This window comes from Elephas maximus, chromosome 8 (assembly GCF_024166365.1).
Source record: "Elephas maximus indicus isolate mEleMax1 chromosome 8, mEleMax1 primary haplotype, whole genome shotgun sequence".
In the NCBI taxonomy this organism is placed as follows: Eukaryota; Metazoa; Chordata; class Mammalia; order Proboscidea; family Elephantidae; genus Elephas; species Elephas maximus.
The window spans coordinates 52185347-52207778 of record NC_064826.1 but is presented as its reverse complement, the minus strand read 5'-3'; the positions used below and the strand labels follow the sequence as shown (position 1 = coordinate 52207778).

At 37.2% G+C, this 22432-nt stretch overlaps 1 protein-coding gene across 2 annotated transcripts in view; it reads left to right on the top strand.

Annotated features, from left to right (window-relative positions):
- The window catches only part of CACNA2D1 (calcium voltage-gated channel auxiliary subunit alpha2delta 1), a 542050-nt gene that overhangs the window by 111416 nt on the left and 408202 nt on the right, over window positions 1-22432 (top strand). Inside the window, exon 3 of one of the 2 annotated variants that reach the window (XM_049894495.1) lies at window positions 3391-3507. In XM_049894495.1, the coding sequence (XP_049750452.1) occupies window positions 3391-3507 (117 nt within the window). Of the gene's footprint in view, window positions 1-3390; window positions 3508-22432 lie in introns of those variants that run through there. The other variant, XM_049894496.1, reaches the window with a different exon arrangement.

The window sequence follows — 22432 nt, the reverse complement described above, 5'->3', positions numbered from 1 at the left end:
GTGTACAATTTATTGACAGCAATTACAGTAATCGACTGTGCAACCTACCCTTAAGCAATGAAATTTTTCCATCACCATTAACCCTTTTCCTCCCCCCTCCTGCCCCTGGTAACCACTAATAAACTTTGGTCTCTATTCATTTGCCTTTTCTTGTCTTTTTATGTAAGTTCATACAATATTTGTCCTTTTGTGAAATTGGCTTATTTTGCTGAGCATAATGTTTTCAAGCTCCATCCATACTGTAGCATGCATCAAGGTTTCATTTCTCCTACTGGCTGAGTGGCATTCCATTGTAGGTATGTACCATATTTTGTTTATCCATTCATCTGTTTATGGACATTTAGATTGTTTCTATCTTTTGACTATTGTGAATAGTGCTGTGAGGAACATTGGTATACAAGTCTATTTTTGAGTCTCTGCTTTCAAGTATTTTGGGTATATACGTAGGAGTGGAATTGCTGAGTAGTTCCATTTTTAGTTTTTTGAGAAACTGCCGTACTGTTTTCCACAATGGCTGTACCATTTTGGGTATCCCCCAGCAATGGAGAAGGATTCCAATTTCCCCACATCGTTGCCAACATTTGATATTTGGTATCTCATTGTGATTCTGATTTGTATCTCTCTGATGGCTAATGATGCTGGGCATCTTTTCATATGATTGGTGGCCATTTAAATGCCTTCTTTGATGAAATGTCTATTTAGGTTCTTTGCCCATTTTATGATTGGGCTGTTTAGCTTTTTGTTGTTGTCAAAGTTTCATATATATTTTTGTTATTGTATTCTTGTTGGATATATGTCTTTTCGCTTTCGCTATAAACTCTTTTGATGCCCAAAAGTTTCTAATTTTTATGAGGTCTTATTTATTTATTTTGTCTTTTGCTGTTTGTGCTTTTGTTATTATATGAAATAATCTATTGTTGAAAGCTAGTCCTGACAGCATTGCCCCTGTGTGTTCTTCTAAGAATTTTATTGTTTTATTAGCACATTTAGGTCCTTAATCCTTTTATACTTTGTTTTTTTTTTTTTATGTATGGTGTGAGGCTCAGGTCCCGCTGTTTTTTCTGCAGGTGGAAATCCAATTTTCTTAGCACCATTTATTGAAGACGATGAACTTAGCACCCTTGTCAAAAATCAATTGACTATAGATGTGTGGGTTTATTTCTGGACTCTCAGTCTTATTTCATTGGTCTATGTGTCTGTTGTTATACCAGTCCCAGGCTGTATGGATTACTCTAGCTGTATATTGTGTTTTAAAATCAGGAATTGTGCGTTCTCCTACTTCATTCTTCTCTTTTAGCATTGTTTTAGCTATTTGAGGCCTCTTGCAATCCCATATAAAATTGAGGATTGATCTTTCTATTTCTGTAAAGAAGGCTCTTGGATTTTTGATTGAGATTGTGTTGAATCTTTGGGTAGTATTGACATCTTAGCAATATTAAGTCTTCCAATCCATGAACATGGAACATCTTTCATTTAAGTGTTCTTTAATCTCTTTCACCAGGATTTTATAGTTTTCATTGTATAAGCCCTTCTCATCCCTGGTTAGATTTATTCCTAGGTATTTTATTCCCTTAGATGTTATTTTAAATGCAATTATTTTCCTAATTTCCTTTTCAGATTTCTCATTGCTGCTGTATAGAAACCCAATTAATTTTTGCTTGTTGACCTTGTGCTCTGCAACTTTTCTAAATTCTTCTATTAGCTCTAGAAGTTTTCTTGTGGACTCTTTGGGATTTTCTATATATAGGATCATATCATCCACAAAGAGAGGTAATTCTCCTTCTTTTCCAATCTGGTTTTATTTCTTTTTCTTGTCTTACTGCTCTGGCTAGGACTTCTAATACAATATTGAATAGAAGTGGTGGGAGCGAGCACCCTTGTCTTGTTCCCTATTTCCAGGGGGAAGCTCTCAGTCATTGTCCATTGAGTATAATGTTGGCTGTTGACTTTTCATATATGCCCTGAATTATATATGCAGATTTTTAAATAATAAAATTAATGTACTTTGGATCAAATCATTGGAATGAAAATCTAAAAGGTCAAAGTTCAAATGAATATGGTAAAACTTGATAATTTGAATAAGTTAACCAATTTCAGGTTTAGAAATTTCATTCAAAACTTTTAAAGATATTAATTTTTAATGAATTAACTATAAAGTATAAAAAATATAACTCTATTTAAAATGAGTACACTCTGCTATAAATAAATACTAGCATATATATCTGTGTCCATCTGAAGCCATTGTTCACTGATAGCATCCATGCTTAACGGAGACCAGGCAGTAGAACCTGTTGGTAGTTAAAGCAGAATCTGGAGTTCAGCCAGAATAAAAGCAGAGTTGAGCTGGTTTCTGTATGTGCCTCAATTCACTTTTCACAAGATGGTAAAAACCTGTCAAGCCTAGGCTTTCAAAGATGGTTCAGTTATGCATGTGCATCCCATCTGTTGGGTGCATAAGGGATTTCCTTCTCAGCTCAGCCCTTCAGCCACTAGCACAGCAACTGTTTTTTTTTGTTTTGTTTTGTTTTCTGCCCCCACCCTTTAATTCTTCTTCTGCTGGGAGTATATAGGCTCTGTAAACCAGGTGCAGTTTATGTTATCCTAAGGGAGTCCTTCCAGAGACAGTGAGGTAAGCCAGAAGTGCAGTTGAATTTTTCTTAGGTACTTAACTTACTGTCAGTATAGTTGGATTCAGGATTTTTTTTTTTTTTTAATAAATGGACTATTACAGTTTGAACTAACGCTTTAAGGGAGACCTTACTGACGTTCCACTCCTGTGTCTTTGAACTGTTTCTGAAGTTCTGTGTATTACCCAGGTGAACTTTAGCAGCAACGTCCTTCTCTCTCACACAGACCTATACACGTGCATGCGTGCACACGCACACACACGTATTTCATAAGTTTTAGTAGCCTTAGTGGTTGTAGAGAAGGAAAACAGTAGGGAATCTCCCTGAATGCATTCTCTATTGCATTTCCTTTCCTGCTACCTTTGTTCATCACATACACCCTCCTGGCTTGACCTCACAAACTGCAATTCCTCTACTATTATCTAGAATACTCTCCCTTTTTATTTAAAACTCTGATGGCAGTTAATACCAGGTTTCGAGGTTGGGGGTACAGCTTCAACTGACAGACTAGCACATACAAAGCATGTGATACAAGATGTTTCACAGCCCGTTCAACATGACGTACTTTTTTGCCAAGCTGGTGTTCTTAGGGCAAATTTATGTTTACATATATATTTTTTCCTGACACAGCTAAACCAAAAGATCAAGATGAAAAAAGGGTGGGTCTTTCTAATCAGTTGTTTGTAGTTTTAAAGACATTCCATTGGGAACTTGTGAACCAAATAATTATTGTTCTCATTAGTTTTCTTTTCCCTTCACACAGATTTATGAAAAATACCAAGATTCGTATACTGTGGAACCAAATAATGCACGTCAGCTGGTGGAAATTGCAGCCAGAGATATTGAAAAACTTCTAAGCAACAGATCTAAGGCCCTGGTGGTGAGTTTAGATTGGATATGTTTACTTTATTATTTTCCATTACTTATTTATTTTTCATTCTTGATTTGGAGGCTTTCTTTGGTATGCTTTCTTTAGCTTGGCAACTGTTTTCACCTAATGTATTCATAAAAGAAGTGATGTCATGACTTCCTTGTGAACCCCAAATTATTAATTTCTAATAGTTTATTTTTTATATTATTAGGCAATTTAATACATAGGAATAGTATGTATCATTGATGCATGTATATATTTATGTATGTGAAAGTTATGATGCATAACAATAAAATAAACATGTTTAAATCTGTCATACATCATACAATCCAGAATTTTACCAGTACTCCTAAAAGCTGCCTGTGTAATAAGTACTTACCTATCTCATCACCCAACCTCCCTGCCAGAGGTGTACTTCATATATCATATTCAGTGAATCATTCTTTTGGTTTGGAAAAATAGTTGTACTTCAAGTGCTTTGCCAAACAAGGTATTTTTTTAGTTTGCTTGTTTTTCAGCTTTATTCAATTTATACTGTATATAGTCTTCTTTTTTTTTTTTTATAGTCTTCAGCAAATTGCATTTTTCAATCAAAGTTATGTTTCTACAATTCACCACAAGGTTGTGCTTAGTTTATTCATTTATATTCACAGGGATAAATATTTCTTATGAGGATATATCTCAATTTATTTCTTCATTCTCTGTTGGTAAATGAATATTTTGGTTTGTTTCTAGATGGGTCCTACTATGAATAGTGCTACTGAATTTTCTTGAACAAGCCTCTTGGTAAAATGTGTAAGAATTTCTATAAGGTCAATATTTGGTGGTAAAATTGCTGAATTGTAGAGTCTGAACAAAGTCACCTTTACAAATTCGTGACAATTATTTTCCAAAATAATTGGATCTCTTTAGACTTCCAGTAGTGGTATATAAGAGTCCCTGTTTTCCACATCCTGGCCAACGTGTGGCAATGTCAGACTTCTTAATTATAGACAATCAGTTGGCTTTAAAATGGGTTGTTGTTGTTGTTAGGTGCTATAGAGTGAGTTCCAACTCATAGCAACACTATGTACAACAGAAATGAAACACTGCCTGATCCTGCACCATCCTGACAGTAATTGTTATGCTTGAGCCCATTCTTGCAGCCACTGAATCAATCCATTTTGTTGAGGGTCTTTCTCTTTTTCACTGGCCCTCTACTTTATCTAGTATGATATTCTTTTCCAGGGACTGATCTCTCCTGATAACATGTCCAAAGTATGTGAGACATAGTCTCGCAAGTGTTGCTTCCAAGGAACATTCTGGTTGTACTTCTCTGAAGACAGATTTGTTCACTCTTTTGGCAGTCCGTGGTGTATTCAATATTCTTCGCAAACACCACAATTCAAAGGTGTCAGTTATTCTTCAGTCTTCCTTATTCATCTTCCAGCTTTCACATGCATATGAGGCAATTGAAAACATCATGGCTTGGGTCAGGCACACCTTAGTTTTCAAAGTGACTTCTTTGCTTTTCATCACTTTAAAGAGGTCTTTTGCAGCAGATTTGCCCAATGCAATGCGTCTTTTGATTTCTTGACTGCGGCTTCCAATGGTGTTGACTGTGAGTCTAAGTAATATGAAATCCTTGACAACTTCAGTCTTTCTTTATCATGATGTTGCTTACTGGTCCAGTTGTGAGGATTTTTGTTCTCTTTACGTTGAGGTGTAATCCATATGGAAGGCTGTAGTCTTTGATCTTCATCAGTAAGTGTTTCAAATCCTTTTCCCTTTCAGAAGCAAGGTAGTGTCATCTGTATAAAGCAGGTTGTTAATGAGACTTCCTCCAACTCTGATGCCACATTGTGCTTCATGTAGTCCAAATTCTCAAATTATTTGCTCAGCATACAGATTGAATAGGTATGGTAACAGGATACAACCCTGAAGCATACCTTTTGTGACTTTAAACCATGGAGTATCCCCGTGTTATGTTTGAACAACTGCCTCTTGATCTATATACAGGTTCCTGATGAGCACAATTAATTGTTCTGGAATTCCAGTTCCTCACGGTGTTATCCATAATTTGTTATGATTCACACAGCCGAATATACCAGAGTCAATAAAACACAGGTAAACATCTTTCTGGTATTCTCTGCTTTCAGCCAATATCCATCTGACATCAGCAATGATATCCCTGGTTCCACCTCCCCATCTGAATCTGGCCTGAATTTCTGACTGTTTCCTTTTGATATACTGCTGCAGCTGCTTTTGAATGATCTTCAACAAATTTTACTTATATATGATATTAATGATATTGTTAGATAATTTCCACATTTGGTTGCATTACTTTCTTGGGAATAGGCATAAATGTGGATCTCTTCCAGTTGGTTGGCCAGCTAGTTGTCTTCAAATTTTCTTGGCATAGATGAGGGAGCACTTCCAGTGCTGCATCCATTTGTTGAAACATCTCAATTGGTATTCGGTCAATTCCTAGAGCCTTGTTTTTTTGCAAATACCTTCAGTGCAGCTTGAACTTCTTCCTTCAGCTCCATTGGTTCCTGATTATATGCTACCTCCTGAAATGGTTGAATGACAACCATTTCTTTTTGGTATAGTGACTCTGTATATTTCTTCCATCTTCTTTTGATGATTCCTGTATCGTTTAATATTTTCCCCATAGAATCCTTCAATATCGCAACTTGAGGCTTGAATTTTTTCTTTAGTTCTTTCAGCTTGAGAAATGTGGAGCGTGTTCTTCCCTTTTGGTTTTCTAACTCCAGGTCTTTGAAATCTTCTTTTCAGCTCTTTAACTTCATCATTTCTTCCTTTTGTGTTAGCTACTTGACATTCAAGAGCAAGTTTCAGAGTCTTCTGACATACATTTTGGTCTTTTCTTTCTTTCCTGTCTTTTTAATGACCTTTTGCTTTCTTCATGTATGATGTCCTTTTACAACTCGTCTAGTCTTCAGTCATTAGTGTTCAATGGGTCAAATCTAGTCTTGAGATTGTCTCTAAATTCAGGTGGCATATACTCAAGGTGGTACTTTGGCTCTCGTGGACTTGTTCTAATTTTCTTCAGTTTCAACTTGAACTTATACATGAGCAATTGATGGTCTGTTTTGCAGTCGTCCCCTGGGCTTGTTCTGACTGATGATATTGAGAGTTTCTATTGTCTCTTTCCACAGATGTAGTAGTTTTGATTCCTGTGTATTCCATCTGGCAAGGTCTATGTCAATAGTTGACGTTTATGTTGGTGAAAAAGGGTATTTGCCATGAAGAATTCGTTGATTTTGCAAAATTCTATCATGTGATCTCCGGCATCCTTTCTATCACCAAGGCCATATTTTCCAGCTACTGATCCTTCTTGTTTCCAACTTTCACTTTCCAATCACCAGTAATTATCAGTGCATCCTGATTGCATATTTGATCAATTTCAGACTGCAGAAGTTGGTAAAAATCTTCAGTTTCTTCATCTTAGGCCTTAGTGGTTGGTGCATAAATTTGAATAATAGTAGTATTAACTAGTCTTCCTTGTAGGTGTATGAATATTATTCTATCACTGACAGTGTTGTGGAAACGCTGGTGGCATAGTGGTTAAGTGCTACGGATGCTAACCAAAGGGTCAGCAGTTTGAATCTGCCAGGCGCTCCTTGGAAGCTCTGTGGGGCAGTTCTACTCTGTCCTATAGGGTCGCTATGAGTCAGAATCAACTCGATGGCACTGGGTTTGGTTTTTTGGTGGTTTGACAGTGTTGTACTTCAGGATAAATCTTGAAATGTTCTTTTTGAGGATGAATGCAACACCATTCTTCTTCAAGTTGCCATTCCTGGCATAGCAGACCATATATGATTGTCCGATTCAAAATGGCCAATACCAGTCCATTTCAGCTCACTAATGCCTAGGATATTGATGTTTTTGCCTTCCATTTCATTTTTGACGATATCCAGTTTTCCCAGATTCATGCTTTGTACATTGCATGTTCTGATTATTAATGGATGTTTGCAGCTGTTCCTTCTCATTTTGAGTCTTGCCACATTAGCAAATGAAGGTCCCTGAAGTTGACTCCATCCACGTCATTAAGGTTGATTCTACTTTGAGGAGTCAGCTCTTCCCCAGTCATCTTTTGAGTGCCGTCCAACCTGAGGAGCTCCTCTTCTGGCACTATACCAGGCTACGCTCTGCTGCTATTCTAAGGTTTTTACTGGCTAATTCTTCTCAGAAGTAGACTGCCCAGTCCTCCTTCTTCCTAGTCTATCTTAGTTTGGAAGCTCAGCTGAAACCTGTCTGCCATGGGTGACCCTGCTGGTATTTGAATACCGGTGGCATAGCTTCCAGCATCACAGCAACAGACAAGCACGCCCTCACAGTACGATAAACTGACAGATGCATGGGGATTAAAATGGGTACCTCTGCTTATTACTAATGAGGAGGACATCTCGCTACGTATTCATTCACTGTTCTTGTTTCTTTTTCAGTGAAGTATCTGCTCATATTTTTAAAAATTGATTTGTAGGTTATATATTCTTGATAGTAATTGTATTGACTCAGAGCAAATTGGGAAGAATTGCTACCTTTACAATGTTTTATCTATTTATAAATATGATCTTTCCCTGTAGCAATTTTTTATGCTCTTCAATAAGAGTAAAAGAAATTCTTCATAAAATTATTATACATCTTTTGTTAGATAAAATTCTGAGGTTTAAGTTTAGTTCCCCTTTTTCTGTAGATCTTAGTACCACTGTGGACATTTGTCCCCAGGGCAACTCTGAAATTACTGTTTACTCAATTTTCACTGTTCAAATTTTTAGCTTACTGTATTTTACATGTATTTTTACCTATTTGCTATCGAATCGACTCTGACTCATAGCCACCCCATGTGTGTTGGAGTGGAACTGTGCTCCATAGAGGTTTCTTTCTTTTTTTAATTTTTTTTTTTTTTGTGCTTTAAGTGAAAGTTTACAGTTCAAGTAGTTTCTCATACAAAAATTTATACACATATTGTTATGTGACTCCAGTTGCTCTCCCTATAATGTGACAGCACACACCTCTTTTCCATCCCAGATTTCCCGTGTCCATTCACCCACCTTCTGTCCGTTTTTGCCTTCTCATCTTGCCTCTGGACAGGAGCTGCCCATTTTGTCTCATGTATCTACTTGAGTTAAGAGACACTCTTTTCATGTATCATTTTACGTCTTATAGTCCAGTCTAATCTTTGTCTGAGTAGTTGGCTTTGGGAATGGCTTCAGTTCTGGGCTAACAGAGAGTCCAGGGCCATGTCTTCTGGGGTTCCTCCAGTCTTGGTCAGACCATTAAGTCTGGTGTTTTTACTAGAATTTGAGTTCTGCACTCCACTTTTCTCCTGCTCCATCAGGGACTCTCTGTTGTGTTCCCTGTCAGGCCGGTCGTTGGTAGTAGCCAGGCCCCGTCTAGTTCTTCTGATCTCAGGCTGATGGAGTCTCTGGTTTATGTGGCCCTTTTTGTCTCTTGGGCTAATACTTTCATTTTATCTTTGGTGTTGTTCATTCGCCTTTGCTCCAGGTGGGTTGGGACCAATTGAAGCGTCTTAGATGGCCACTCACTAGCTTTTAAGACCCCAGGCATCACTCACCAAAGTGGGATGCAGAAAATTTTCTTGATAAACTTTGTTATGCCAGTTGGCCTAGATGTCCCCTAAAACCATGGTCCCCAGACCCCTGGCCCTGCTGCTCTGTCCCTCGAAGTGTTTGGTTGTATTCAGGAAACTTTTTAGCTTTTGGTTTTGTCTAGTTATGCTGACTTCCCCTGTATTTGTGTTGTCCTTCCTTTCACCTAAAATAATTCTTATCTACTATCTACTATCTAGTTCATGAATACCTCTCTCCCGCCCTCCCCACACTTGTAACCATCAAAGAATGTTTTCGTCTGTGTTTATGTTTTCTTGAGTTCTTATAATAGTGGTCTCATACAATATATGTCCTTTTGTGACTGACTGATTCCACTCAGCACAGTGCCTTCTAGAATCGTCCATGTTATGAGTTGTTTCACAAATTCATCGTTGTTCTTTATTGTTGTATTGTATTCAGTTGTGTGAATATACCTTAATTTATTTATCCATTCATCTGTTGCTGGGCACCTAGGTTGTTTCCATCTCTTTGCTATTGTGAGCAGTGCTGTAATGAATATGGGTGTGCATATATCTATTTGTGTGATGGCTCTTATTTCTCTAGGATATATTCCAAGGAGTAGGATTGCTGGATCATATGGTACTCTATTCCAGCCTCCCTTTTTAAGGAAGCACTAAATCAATTTCCAAAGTGATTGTACCCTTTTACATTCCCGCCAGTAGTGCATATGTTTTCCAGTCTCTCGACAACCTCTCCGAAATTTAATATTTTGTGTTTTTTGGATTAATGCTAGCCTTGGGGTGAGATGGTATCTCATTGTAGTTTTGATTTGCATTTCTCTAATATCTGATGATTGCAAGCATTTCCTCATGTATCTGTTAGTCACCTGAATGTCTTCTTTGGTGAAGTGCTGGTTCATATCCTTTGCCCCTTTTTTTAATTGGGCTATTTGTCTTTTTGTTGTTGAGGTTTTACAGTATCTTGTAGATTTTAGAGATTAGACACTGATTGGATTTGTCATTGCCAAAATTTTATCCCAGTCTGTAAATTGTTTTTTGTCCATAGGGTTTTCAATGCTGTTGTTTTGAAAGTAGATCTTGAGGTCTTTTTTCTGAGGTGCTTCTGGGTGGACTCAAACTTCTAACCTTTCGATTAGCAACCAAATGTATTAACTGTTTATATCGCTCAGGGACTCCATATATATCTTGGCCCTGAAAATTTTTCCTTTCTTAGGCTTAGGCATCTATGCATCTTTGTAAATTATGTTTGTTTTTTTTTTAATAGTATCCAGGATCTTCTTGTAATGTAGCAGGAAGAACTTTTGGAAGGTATGGCTTCTTGCTAGAACTTAAGAATATGTGTGTGTGTGTGTATATATATATATGTATATACACACATATAAACAAGGCAGGGCAAGGCAAACTTTCTTGACTAGAAAGTACAGAGGATTATGATCTTCAATGTTGAGGATGTGAATGCAATTAAGCCCCATTTAGAGATGTAAAATGCATTTTTATTAAACATTTATCTAATAAAAATAAGGTACTTTCTACATCAGTATACTAAGTGATTAATATTCTGGTGCCAGTTGAAAAATAATTTTGTTTATATTGATTTCATTAGCTTACATTTTTCCTCAGGGTGGAGGAGATAGGTAATCTGGACATCAAAGAGCCAAGAAAAAGGTTGTAGAATAAGAGAGATGTCTCATACTTTAGTTAGATTAAAATAAGAGCTTATTGAGACTTTCATTTTTTTATGATTTGAATTGAAGCTCAAGACACCTGGTAACCTGGTACATTATTTGAATCCTGTGAGGAATCAGTGACTATCTTAAGTGCGTGATGGCTGAATACAGAAGACACAATGACTAATTAAAGGTAGAATTAATTAGATTATATGTTAGGGAGAAAGATTTGTGTTTGTTTTCAAACTAAATTATTTTACTTCTTTGATTTCACAAAAAGAGAAATACAGTATTTAGAAGAGAAATATTTTGAGGCCAGTTGAAAAACAGGCGCTACCTTGTACTCTAAATGAATGCAAGATGGCATTGCTAATTTATTTCTATTTTTTGTTGTTGACTTATACTTAGGGAGACACCTGAATTAAACAAGCATTAATTTATCGGGGTGGGGTGCCAATGTCATTCCATAATTAAGTATACTGGCAAAAATTATTAATATGCAAATCTGCGGTAGATGATAAGATTGAGTACTGGTTAGACTTTATTGCATGCTTACTAAGTAGCATTATCTAACTTAATTCTCACAATGATATTATGCTCTAGATGCCTTTACTAGTCGCATTTTTTCAGTGAAGAAACTAGTTCTTCAAGGGATCCGATAACTAGCCCAAAGTCACATATCTAATAAGAAGTGTATTTAAATTTGATGATTTAAAGAATTTTTATTATTCTTCAACATCAAGGTTATCAGTTTGAAAATATTTATAGGTATAAAATCTACAAAAGAAGTAAATTTAACTGTTTGGCTTCTTCCATGTCTACTAAAGAAATTGCTTTACATTATATATGTGATAACTCAGGTTTTTTAAGAAAGGACATGAAGTAGAGACTTTTTTTTTTAGTGGAATGATTGCTTTTCAGTACCTGAAATAACTTTTATTGTGGATGCATGCATACAGATTTTATATATTTGAACTTTAAATTTTATCTTTTACAGCCCGTTGATTAAAAACTCAAATGTAACTTATTTTACAGCTTAATGCTTTCTTTTGTGTTTGTTTGTAAGTTTAAGTCTAAACTACTTCAGCAAGTGTGTGTGTGTATATATATATATATATAATTTCAGCATTTGTTTTGTCTTTTTAATAAAACTCATTTTGCGCTATAGTCAGCTTTAGGAAGAGCTGAAAGAGAAACTGATGTAACATTTGTTTTAGTTACTTTTGCCCTAAAAACATGTCTTTGATAGCAAAAAAAGACTTTGGCACTAAAATTTTGTTGTTGTTCTAGTGACTATGTAAAATCATATTATGATTCTGATGGTTCATGTTCATTAGACCCTTACCAAACTCCTATGAAGTAAAAATATTATTTACTCTTGTTTTATAAATGAGAAAACTTAGAGAGGAGACCAAGATTCTTGTCCAAGACTGCATAATGAGGTATTTGTTGTTGTTGTTAGGTGCCATCGAGTTGGCTCCGACTCACAGTGACCCTGTCTAGACAGAAAAAACACTGCCTGGTCCTGCGCCATGCTCACAGTCGTTGTTATGCTTGAGCCCATTGTTGCAGCCACTGTGTCAGTCCGTCTCTTTGAGGGTCTTCCTCTTTTTCATTGACCTTCTACTTTACCAAGCATGATGTCCTTCTCCATGGACTGATCCCTCCTGATAACATGTCCAAAGTATGTGAGATGTAGTCTGGCCATCCTTGCTTATAAGGAGCATTCTGGTTATACTTCTTCCAAGACAGATTTGTTCATTCTTTTGGCAGTCCATGGTATATTCAGTATTCTTTGCTAACACAATTCAAAGGTATCAATTCTTCTTTGGCTGTCCTTGTTCATCATTCAGCTTTTGCATGCATATGAGGTGATTGAAAACACCATGGCTTGGATCAGGCACACCTTAGTCTTCAAGGTGATATCTTTGCTTGTCAACACTTTAAAGAGGTCTTTTGCAGCAGATTTACCCAATGCAATGTGTCATTTGATTTCTTGACTGCTGCTTCCATGGGTGTTGATTGTGGACGCAAGTAAAGTGAAATTCTTGATAACTTCAGTCTTTTCTCCATTTATTATGGTGTTGCCTGTTGATTCAGTTGTGAGGATTTTTGTTTTCTTTATGTTGTGGTGTAATCTACACTGAAGGCTATGGTCTTTGATCTTCATCCTTCATTAGTAAGTGCTTCAAGTCCTCTTCACTTTCAGCAATCAAGGTTGTGTAATCAGCATAAAGCAGGTTGTTAATGAGTCTTTCTCCAAACCTGGTGTCCCGTTCTTCTTTATATAGTCCAGCTTCTCTGATTATTTGCTCAGAATACAGATTGAATAGCATGGTGAAAGGATACAACCCTGACACACACCTTTCCTGACCTTAAACCACAGAGTATATGCTTGTGAGAAAGATTACCTATTGATCTATATACAGGCTCCTGGTGAACACAATTGTGTTCTGGAATTTCCATTCTTTGCAGTGTTATCCATGACTTGTTATGATCCATGCAGTTGAATGTCTTTTCATAGTCAATAAAACACAGGTAAACATCTTTCTGTTATTCTCTGCTTTCAGCCAGGATTCATCTGACATCAGTAATGATATCCCTGGTTCCAGGTCCTCTTCTGAATCTAGCTTGAATTTCTGGCAGTTCCTTTTTGATGTACTGCTGCAGCCACATTTGAATGGTCTTCAGCAAAATTTTACTTGTGTGTGATATTAATGATATTGTTTGATAATTTCTGCATTCTTTTGGATTACCTTTCTTGGGAATAGGCATGAATATGGATCTCTTCCAGTCAGTTGGCCAGGTAGTTGTCTTCCAAATTTCTTGGCATAGACAAGTGAGCACTTCTAGCACTGCACCCATTTGTTGAAACATCTCAGTTGGTATTGCATCAATTCTTGGAGCCTTGTTTTTCTGCAATGCCTTCAGTGAATCTTGGGCCTCTTCTTCAGTACCATTGGTTCTTCATTATATGCTACCTCCTGATACGGTTGAACACTGACCAATTCTTTTTGGTTTAGTGACTGTGTATTTCTTCCATCTTCTTTTGATGCTTCCTGCATCGTTTAATATTTTCCCTGTAGAATCCTTCAGTACTGCAACTCAAGGCTTGAGTTTTTTCTTCAGCTTTTTCAGCTTCAGAAACAGTGAGTGTGTTCTTCCTTTTTGGTTTTCCAACTCCAGGTCTTTGCACATGTCATTATAATACCTTACTTTGTCTTCTCGAGCTGCCCTTTGAAATCTTCTTTTTAGCTCTTTTACTTCATTTCTTCCATTTGCTTTAGCTACTCGACATTCAAGAGCAAGTGTCAGAGTCTCTTTTCACATTCCATGTTCAATTAATTTCAGACTGCATTAACATTGTACCACTGGAGTACCTTCCCTCTGTCCTATAGTGTTGCTTTGAGTCAGAATTGACTCAACAGCACACAGCAACAACAAGGTACATGTGCATTTCCTGACTTTTCAATGACCTCTTGCTTTCTTCATGTATGATGTCCTTAATGTCATTCCACAACTCATCTCATCTTTAGTCATTAGTGTTCAATGCATCAAATCTATTCTTGAGGTGATCTCTAAATTCAAATGGGATGTACTCAAGGTGGTACATGACTCCTGTGGACTTGTTCTGATTTTCTTCAGTTTCAACTTGAATGTTTATATGAGCAATTGATGGTCTGTTGCACAGTCGTCCCCTGGCCTTGTTCTGACTGATGACATTGAGCTTTTCCATGGTCTCTTTCCACAGATGTAGTTGATTTGATTCCTGTGTATTCCATCTGGCAAGGTCCATGTGTATACTCGCCATTTATGCTGGTGAAAAAAAGGTATTTGCAATGAAGAATTCGTTGGTCTTGCTTAATTCTATCACGCTATCTTGTCATTATTTCTGTCACCAAACCATGTTTTCTAACTACTGATCCTTCGTTTCCAACTTTCACATTCCAATCACCAGTAATTATCAGTACATCCTGATTGTATGTTCAATTAATTTCAGACTGCAGAAGTTGGTAAAAATCTTCAGCGTCTTCACCTTTGGCCTTGAGCCTGGTGCGTAAATTTGAATAATAGTTGTATTATGTAGTCTTCCTCATAGGTGTATCAATATTATCCCATTGCTGACAGTGTTTTACTTCAAGATAAGTTTTGAAGTGCTCTTTTTGACGATGAATGCAACACCATTCCTCTTCAAGTTGTCATTCTGGCATAGTAGACCATATGATCAATTCAAAATGGCCAATATCTGTCTTGTTTTAGCTCACCAATGCCTAGGATATCAATGTTTATGCCTTCCATTTCATTTTTGATGATTTCCAATTTTCCCAGGTTCATAGTTGGTATATTGCATGTTCCAGCTGTTAATGGATGTTTATAGCTGTTTCTTCTCATTTTAAGTCTTGCCATATCAGTAAATGAAGGTCCCTTAAAGCTTGACTCCATCCACATCATTAAAGTCAACTCTACTTTGAGGAGGCAGCTCATCCCCAGTCATATTTTGAGTGCCTCCAACCTGGGCGGGGGGCTCACCTTCTGGCGCTATATCAGACAGTGTTCTGCTGCTATTCATAAGGTTTTCAGGGGCTAATTCTTTTCAGAAGTAGACTGCTGGGTCCTTCTTCCTAGTCTTACTTTGGAAGCTCTGCTGAAACCTGTCCACCATGGGTGACCCTGCTGGTATTTGAATACCAGTAGCATAGCTTCCATCATCATAGCAATATGCAAGCCCCCACAATGTGACAAACTGACATACGCATGGGGAAATGAGGTAATGGTAGAATTCAATTTTAGGGCTCTGTCTACAAATTCAGTTTTCTTCCCTCTAATCCCACACTAATAATAATTTCAGTCATGTTATTTCCAAAACACATCTATTAAGATGGCTGTTTTTCTGTTCACTTGCTATATCTTTGTCTGAAAAATTAACTCAGTGTGGCCATTGTCCTGCTAATATTGTTGGATTTATAGATGTTTAGAAGCAAAAAAGAAATAATCATTTAACATTGCTATTAACACCTTTCACCCTGGGGTAGGCTGACATATCTGCAAGTGTTAATGAACAATTTATGGGAGAAAGCTTTTCAGTAAGACAATCCAATCTCCAGTGGTCCCTCCTGAGAGATGTAGGTGAATGAAATCAGTGGTGTCATTGTTCACTAGTCAGCCCAGCCAAGAGGATCTGATGAGCAAATGAAGGTCTCTAGGCAATTTGCTCAAAGAAAGTAGGATCAAGGTTATAATAAACAAATTTTTCCAGTGACATCTTTCCAATTATGGCATACCCTGTTTCCCTGTGGTTGTCCTGGTAACTTTAATTAAAACTGCTCTAATCTGTTATGAAGCTTTAAATACTGTAATATGCCCTAATTCTTAATTCAACCTTGATATTTTTATTCAGCTTATGATTAGAAAATGAAAAGGAGAAAATGACAAATGTTTTCAAATGACTATTAAGGCATATTTCTATGGAAGGACTAAATAACTGTTACTTAAATGAATAGTTTTCTCATGTTATTTCTTAAGCTCTTGGACCAGTAGTTCTCAATCTTCCAGGTGTATTAGGGATGTCTGTAAAATCTGCTAAAAAATACAGATTTCTGTCCTTCATCACCAAAAATTTTTAACTGAACACTGTAGGAAGAAATCCAAGAAAAAATCACAGCCAAGGAAGCAAGAAAGAGGCCCAAGGAACTGAATTTGTCAGAGATTCTAAGAAAAATTAGAAAGGTTATTGTAGAAGTAGGAGTCACTGGTTTACTTTTGTGAGAGCAACTTTAATAAAATATATTGGAACAAAATAAAAACTGCAGTGTTAAAGAGTGACTGGTAAGTGAGAAATTGGCAAATGTCTACATTTTTATGAAGTTTGGTAGGACGGTGGGAGAGAAAGGTGGAGTGCTTCTAAATACTTTGTATTTCTTTTTTTGTTTTTGGTAATGGATGACATGTAAGCATGCTTTTAGACAGGAGGGAAGAAGTCTACAAAATTTGAAAATAAGAAAAAAGAAAAAGTTAAAGAATGATTCCAGAAAAAAAGGGAGAGTTCAGAAAACACATATCTTTAAAAGGATGGTGAGATCTTTCACTTGAGACAGAAGGTAATTAGTAAAGAAGGATGAAGAAAAATTAATTTGTGGATAGAGAAAATTTGAAAGTTACTTCGGATGACCATATTTACCTTGATAAGGTAGAGGTAAGATTATATGCAAAAAATGCAGGGGCTGTGGGAATCTTGAGGACCATGGTGAAGATTTGGAAGAGCATTGTAAGAAAAAGTGAAAGGAGCCTACTTTAGGTAAGTGACAGGATGATGGATAAAATCTAGGGCCTTCTTAATGTTGAGAATAAACAGAAGATAGAAACTATTCCCATGTTCTAAAAGTGGGGTCCTAATTCACATATAGGTTGCCTGTTGGTGCACTGGTTGATTGCTTGGCCGTTAACCAAAAGGTCTGCTGCTCAAACCCATCAGCTGTTCTGCAGAAGAAAGATATGGCAGTCTGCTTGCATAAAGATTACAGCTGTGGAAACCCTGTGGGGCGGCTCTACTCTGTCATTTAGGGACACTATGATTTAGAATCGACTTGATGGCAAAGTTTTTTTATTTTAAGGTATATAGGAGCCCTGATGGTGCAATGGTTAAGTGCTCAGCTGCTAACTGAAATGTTAGTGGTTAAAACCCATCCAATGGCTCCACAGGAGAAAAGATTTGGTAATCTACTTTTATAAAGGTTTTGGCCTAGGAAACCCTAGGGGGCAGCCCTAGTCTGTCCTTTGTTGTTGTTAGGTGCTATTGAGTTGATTTTGACTGCTAGCAACCCCGTGTGACAGAACAAAGTAGAACTGCTCAATAGGGTTTTCTTGGTTGTAATATTTTTCTATGGGAGCAGGTCACTAGGTCTTTTTCTTGCAGAGCCATTGGGTGGATTTGAAACGCTAGCCTTTCGATTAGCAGCTGAGCAGTAACCATTGTGCCACTGGAGTGAGTACCTTCCCTCTGTCCTATAGTGTCGCTTTGAGTCAGAATTGACTCAACAGCACACAGCAACAACAAGGTACGTGTGCATTTCAAAGAGTTCCCTGAAAACTCTGTGTGTGTGTGTGCATTTTGACACTTACTCTAGTATCTGTCTTGAGGGTATGAACTAATCCAAGTTGTGGCATTTCCTTTCTCCCAGAAGAAATGAGTGCTTACCCCGCTCTTTAATCTTGGTATAAATATCATTGAGAGGATTATTCAGCTGACATATTTCTTCTTAAGTATGGGTGCTAACAGGTCTAGGTAATCCACTCTTTGTTTTCCAAAATTGAGATTACTTTTATTTATTTGAGTTTGATGTATGCCTGTGGATTCCAAAGGTGAAGTACTATGTCTCGAGAGCTCTGCCAGTGACAGAACAATGATATGTGGCTGCATTGGGCACAGACTTACACACCTCAGGGTACAGGTAGGACTTACTGTGTGGAGCTTGTCTGGAACTCCATCCAAATAGACATCCTTCCAGGGCAAGGCCAGTTCAACAGAAAGAGTGTGGAAGTATACTGGCAAATAGGCAGGTGACATCCAGAAGGGTTGTATTATAGTTGGATGCCCTGGGTATCTCCAAAAAAATACAGGAAAGTCCCCTGTCATGAACTGAATTGTGTCCCCAAAAAATGTGTGTCAACTTGGCTAGGCCGTGATTCCCAGTATTGTATGATTGTCCACTGTTTTGCCATCTGATGTGATTTTCCTGTGTTGTAAATCTTATCTCTATGATGTTAATGAGATGGGATCAGTGGCAGTTATGTTAGTGAGGCAGGACTCAATCTACAAGATTAGACTGTATTTTAAGCCAAGAAAGAACCACTGGGAGCATAACATGTCCTTTGGACCTGAGATCCCTGTGCTGAGAAGCTCTTCGACCAGGGAGAAAATTTATGACAAGGACCTTCCCCCATCGGCAACAGTGAGAGAAAGATTTCCCCTGGAGCTGGCGCCCTGAATTTGGACTTCTAGCCTACTAGACTGTGAGAGAATAAACTTCTATTTGTTAAAGCCATCCACTTTTGGTATTTCTGTTATAGCAGCACTCGATGACTAAGACATACCCCCAAGAGAACAAGTCAGTGTTTAACATCCACCGATTACAGAGAATACCAACACCAAAGTAGAGTCAAGAGAGGGCTATCCTCTGCCAGCTTTCTTACATCTCTATTGCTGAAGTCAATGCATGTGTGCTAGTAAGCGGGGTCAAGACGGGAGGTGGGAGAAAAGCACAGAGTATGGCAATAGAAGTTTACCACACTTCCCACCTGAAGTTTTTAAGCTTGAAGCACTACCAAGCTAGTGATGAAATTTTAAATGTATTTTGAATGAAGCTGAGAGTTTTGATTATTAACCCAACTTGGACATCGTAATTGATTAACCAAAACTGTTTCTAGAAGTAAAACTTATATTATACAATGGTGAATGGATACGCATGAGACCTTAAATAATGACTTAAACAAAAAAAAAAAAAAATTTTTTTCCATTCATGTAACGAGAAACCTGGAGGTTGGTCACTCAAGATAGTTCCAGAAGTCCCATTCTTTACTCCTGTGTCCACCTAGATGAAGGGGGGGGGGCGGTGTTAAAAAATGCAGTTTGTAGCTGAGCCGTGGTTGTGTGTACAAAATTGGGTCCAAAAAATGTGTATCCATCCAGATGTTGTCTATTTCAAGACCTTTCCAAGATTTCATTTAGGCAAGAGGGTCTAGAGAAAATTCAATTTAAAAAACAGAGGAGAGAAAAGAGATAGTTGCTTTCTGTTGGCTTTTTGCATAGAATTCTACTCCTTCAATACAATAATTATATGCATAATCAAACCAGTTTTCTTTAACAAGTCTTGGCACTATATGAACTCTAGGATTTAGGATTGGCAGAATAAAGGTTGTAAGACATGAAGAGTGTTTAAGAATTAGTCTACTATAGTTGACATATTTGAACCCATGAACTGTGTTAAGTAGATCTGGTAATGGCCAAGAATTAAGAGTTCAAGAGAGTAGATATCTTTATGTGGAAAAAGTGTAGGTTTATAAGGAACAGTGAAAAAACAAAGTATGTGGTAATGGATAGAAATTTTTTTTTTTTAATTCATGAATTTTGAGTGATAACAAGGTGGAAGGATTTGTGTCAGTGGGTTACTTAAATGAGAACAGTGAATGCTTTTGGACTTTTGATAATAAGGAAAAAAGTAATAATTAGCATTTATTGAACGTCTGCTATGCTCCAGACAGTTCGTTAGGTTCTTTACGTATATTTCTAACCCAATTCCTACTCAGCAAAGTAGGTATAATTGTCCTCATCTTATAAATGAGAAAGTGGAGGCTCGGAGAAGTTAAATAATTTGCACAATCTCACACCACTAGCAGAGATTTGAAACCCAATTTATCTTTAAAAGTACACGTGTTTCATTGTGCTTTCTCGTTTAGTTTAAAAACTTTAACATTAACTCATTGGACTTTCAGAATGTGTCAGCTGAAACTCAGAATGATGAAATGTGTTGACCCAGGTTTATACAGAGTGAGAGATTTGGGCTTGAAGTCTTTTATTTTTCTTATCTAACTTTTAGCTCTATGAACCATATTTTTCATTTCTATTACATCTCAATAATCTTAGCCAAAATTTATTTATTGGCTGTTCATCCAGTTATTTCAAGGCTTTCTATCCAGGTGATATTATAACTAAATAAGCCACACTAAGTGACTTTAATGGGTCCCATAGTACCAGCAGATTTAAGTCCTGTAAAGTCAGCATCTTCATCTACTTTGTTTGCCCTGCAGCATCTAACACCACACCTACCTTGAACATAGTTTAGCTACCTAATACAGACTTACCCTACAGAATGTCTCTCCAGTTAACGGCTTCCTTAATACAGACTTACCCTACAGAATGTCTCTCCAATTAATGGCTTCCTTAATACAGACTTACCCTACAGAATGTCTCTCCAATTAATGGCTTCCTTAATACAGACTTACCCTACAGAATGTCTCTCCAGTTAACGGCTTCCTTAATACAGACTTACCCTACAGAATGTCTCTCCAATTAATGGCTTCCTGGTAGAATGCCTCTTGACTTTTGCATCCAAACTTCACAAAATAGACATATCTCTCAGTAAAATGTTTTGTTTTTTGGTTTGTTTGGTTTTTGCTGATGTTTATAAGACAACTTATAAACATCAGCGACAACTTATAAACATCAGCAAAACTCAATATTTTTAACAAAATGATATATGGGAAGAGTCTTAGGTTACATTCCACTTGTAGTTGGTTGAACATCAAACTCTGTAGATTTTTGAAAAGCAAGCCGGGTGCAAATGAAGGAGATGAGTGTGTTTACTGCTGCTACTGAGAGGCCAAGTGTTGTTTTTGTTGTATACCGTGGAGTCAGTTCTGACTTACAGCGACCCTATATGACACTATAGAACTGCCCTATAGGGGTTTCTAGTCTGGAATCTTTACAGGAGCAGATCACCAGGTCTTTTTTCCTGCAGAGCGCCTGGTGGTTTCGAACCACTGAACTTTTGGTTAGCAGCCGAGTGCTTAACCATTGTGCCACCAGGGCCCAGTAGGGCCTACAGACAACTGTTAATTCTATTCTCGTTTGATCAGGAAGTGATGTTTATAGTACTTTACAATCTGATATAAGAGTTTATTACATTCGTTGATGTGCCTTGAGGTTTGATGAACTTATATCGCACTGTTTTATATGTAGGTTTTAAAAACTTGGTTGGAAGTTTGGATTGATAAAATCATAAAAAATAAGCTCTTGAAATTTTTACCCAGAACGCCTAATTTTCTGAAGCAGATTACTAGTTTAAATGGAAGAAGATGCCTGTATTTCTTGATACCATTTGTTAAAGTATTAAATGGAAACCTCCAGATACATCACCACATTTCTTCTCTTATGTTATACACTTTAGCAGCATCTTTATGGATTTTTAAATCTAAGTTAATTATAATGATAACACTTTGGGGCCAAAAGGAGGGATGATGAAACCCTAAGTCCTATGTTTAAAAAAAAAAAGCGTTGCTCTCAAGTCGATTCTGACACAGAGTGAACCTACAGGATGGAGAAGAACTGTCTCACAGAATTTCCAAGGAGCGCCTGGTGGATTCCATCTGCTGACCTTCTGGTTAGCACTTAACCACTACGCCATTAGGCTTTCCAAGTGCTGTGTTTAGGGCCTCTCAAATGACACTAAGAGGAAACAGATCCATACACCTGTAACTATGCTGCTACTCTCTACCACACTCAACATTTTAATTTCCATAACATTTGGTTCTGATTAATATATTACTTAAAGGTTAGTAGTGAAGTGTTTTAAAACACTTCCTGTTGTAATGTGCTAGAAAGTACTTTCTCCCTCTCAATTCTAAGAAGTAGATGTTTGTTCTAAATGGCTGTTTGAACAAAGGTACTTTTGAAAAAGATGGTTGTAAAATACACCTTTTAGATAGAGAGCACAATCAACGGTATGGTGCACCTCATTCTTTAATGGAAGTTTTAGACAAAGAAAGGTTAATAACAATGGTAGTCTCTTTCTACTAAAAGAAATCTCTTCTGGAAATGTGATTCTCATAGTCTTGAGTTGGCTTGACTTTTTAGTATTAGAAAACCAAAAACAAACCCACTGCCGTTGTGTCG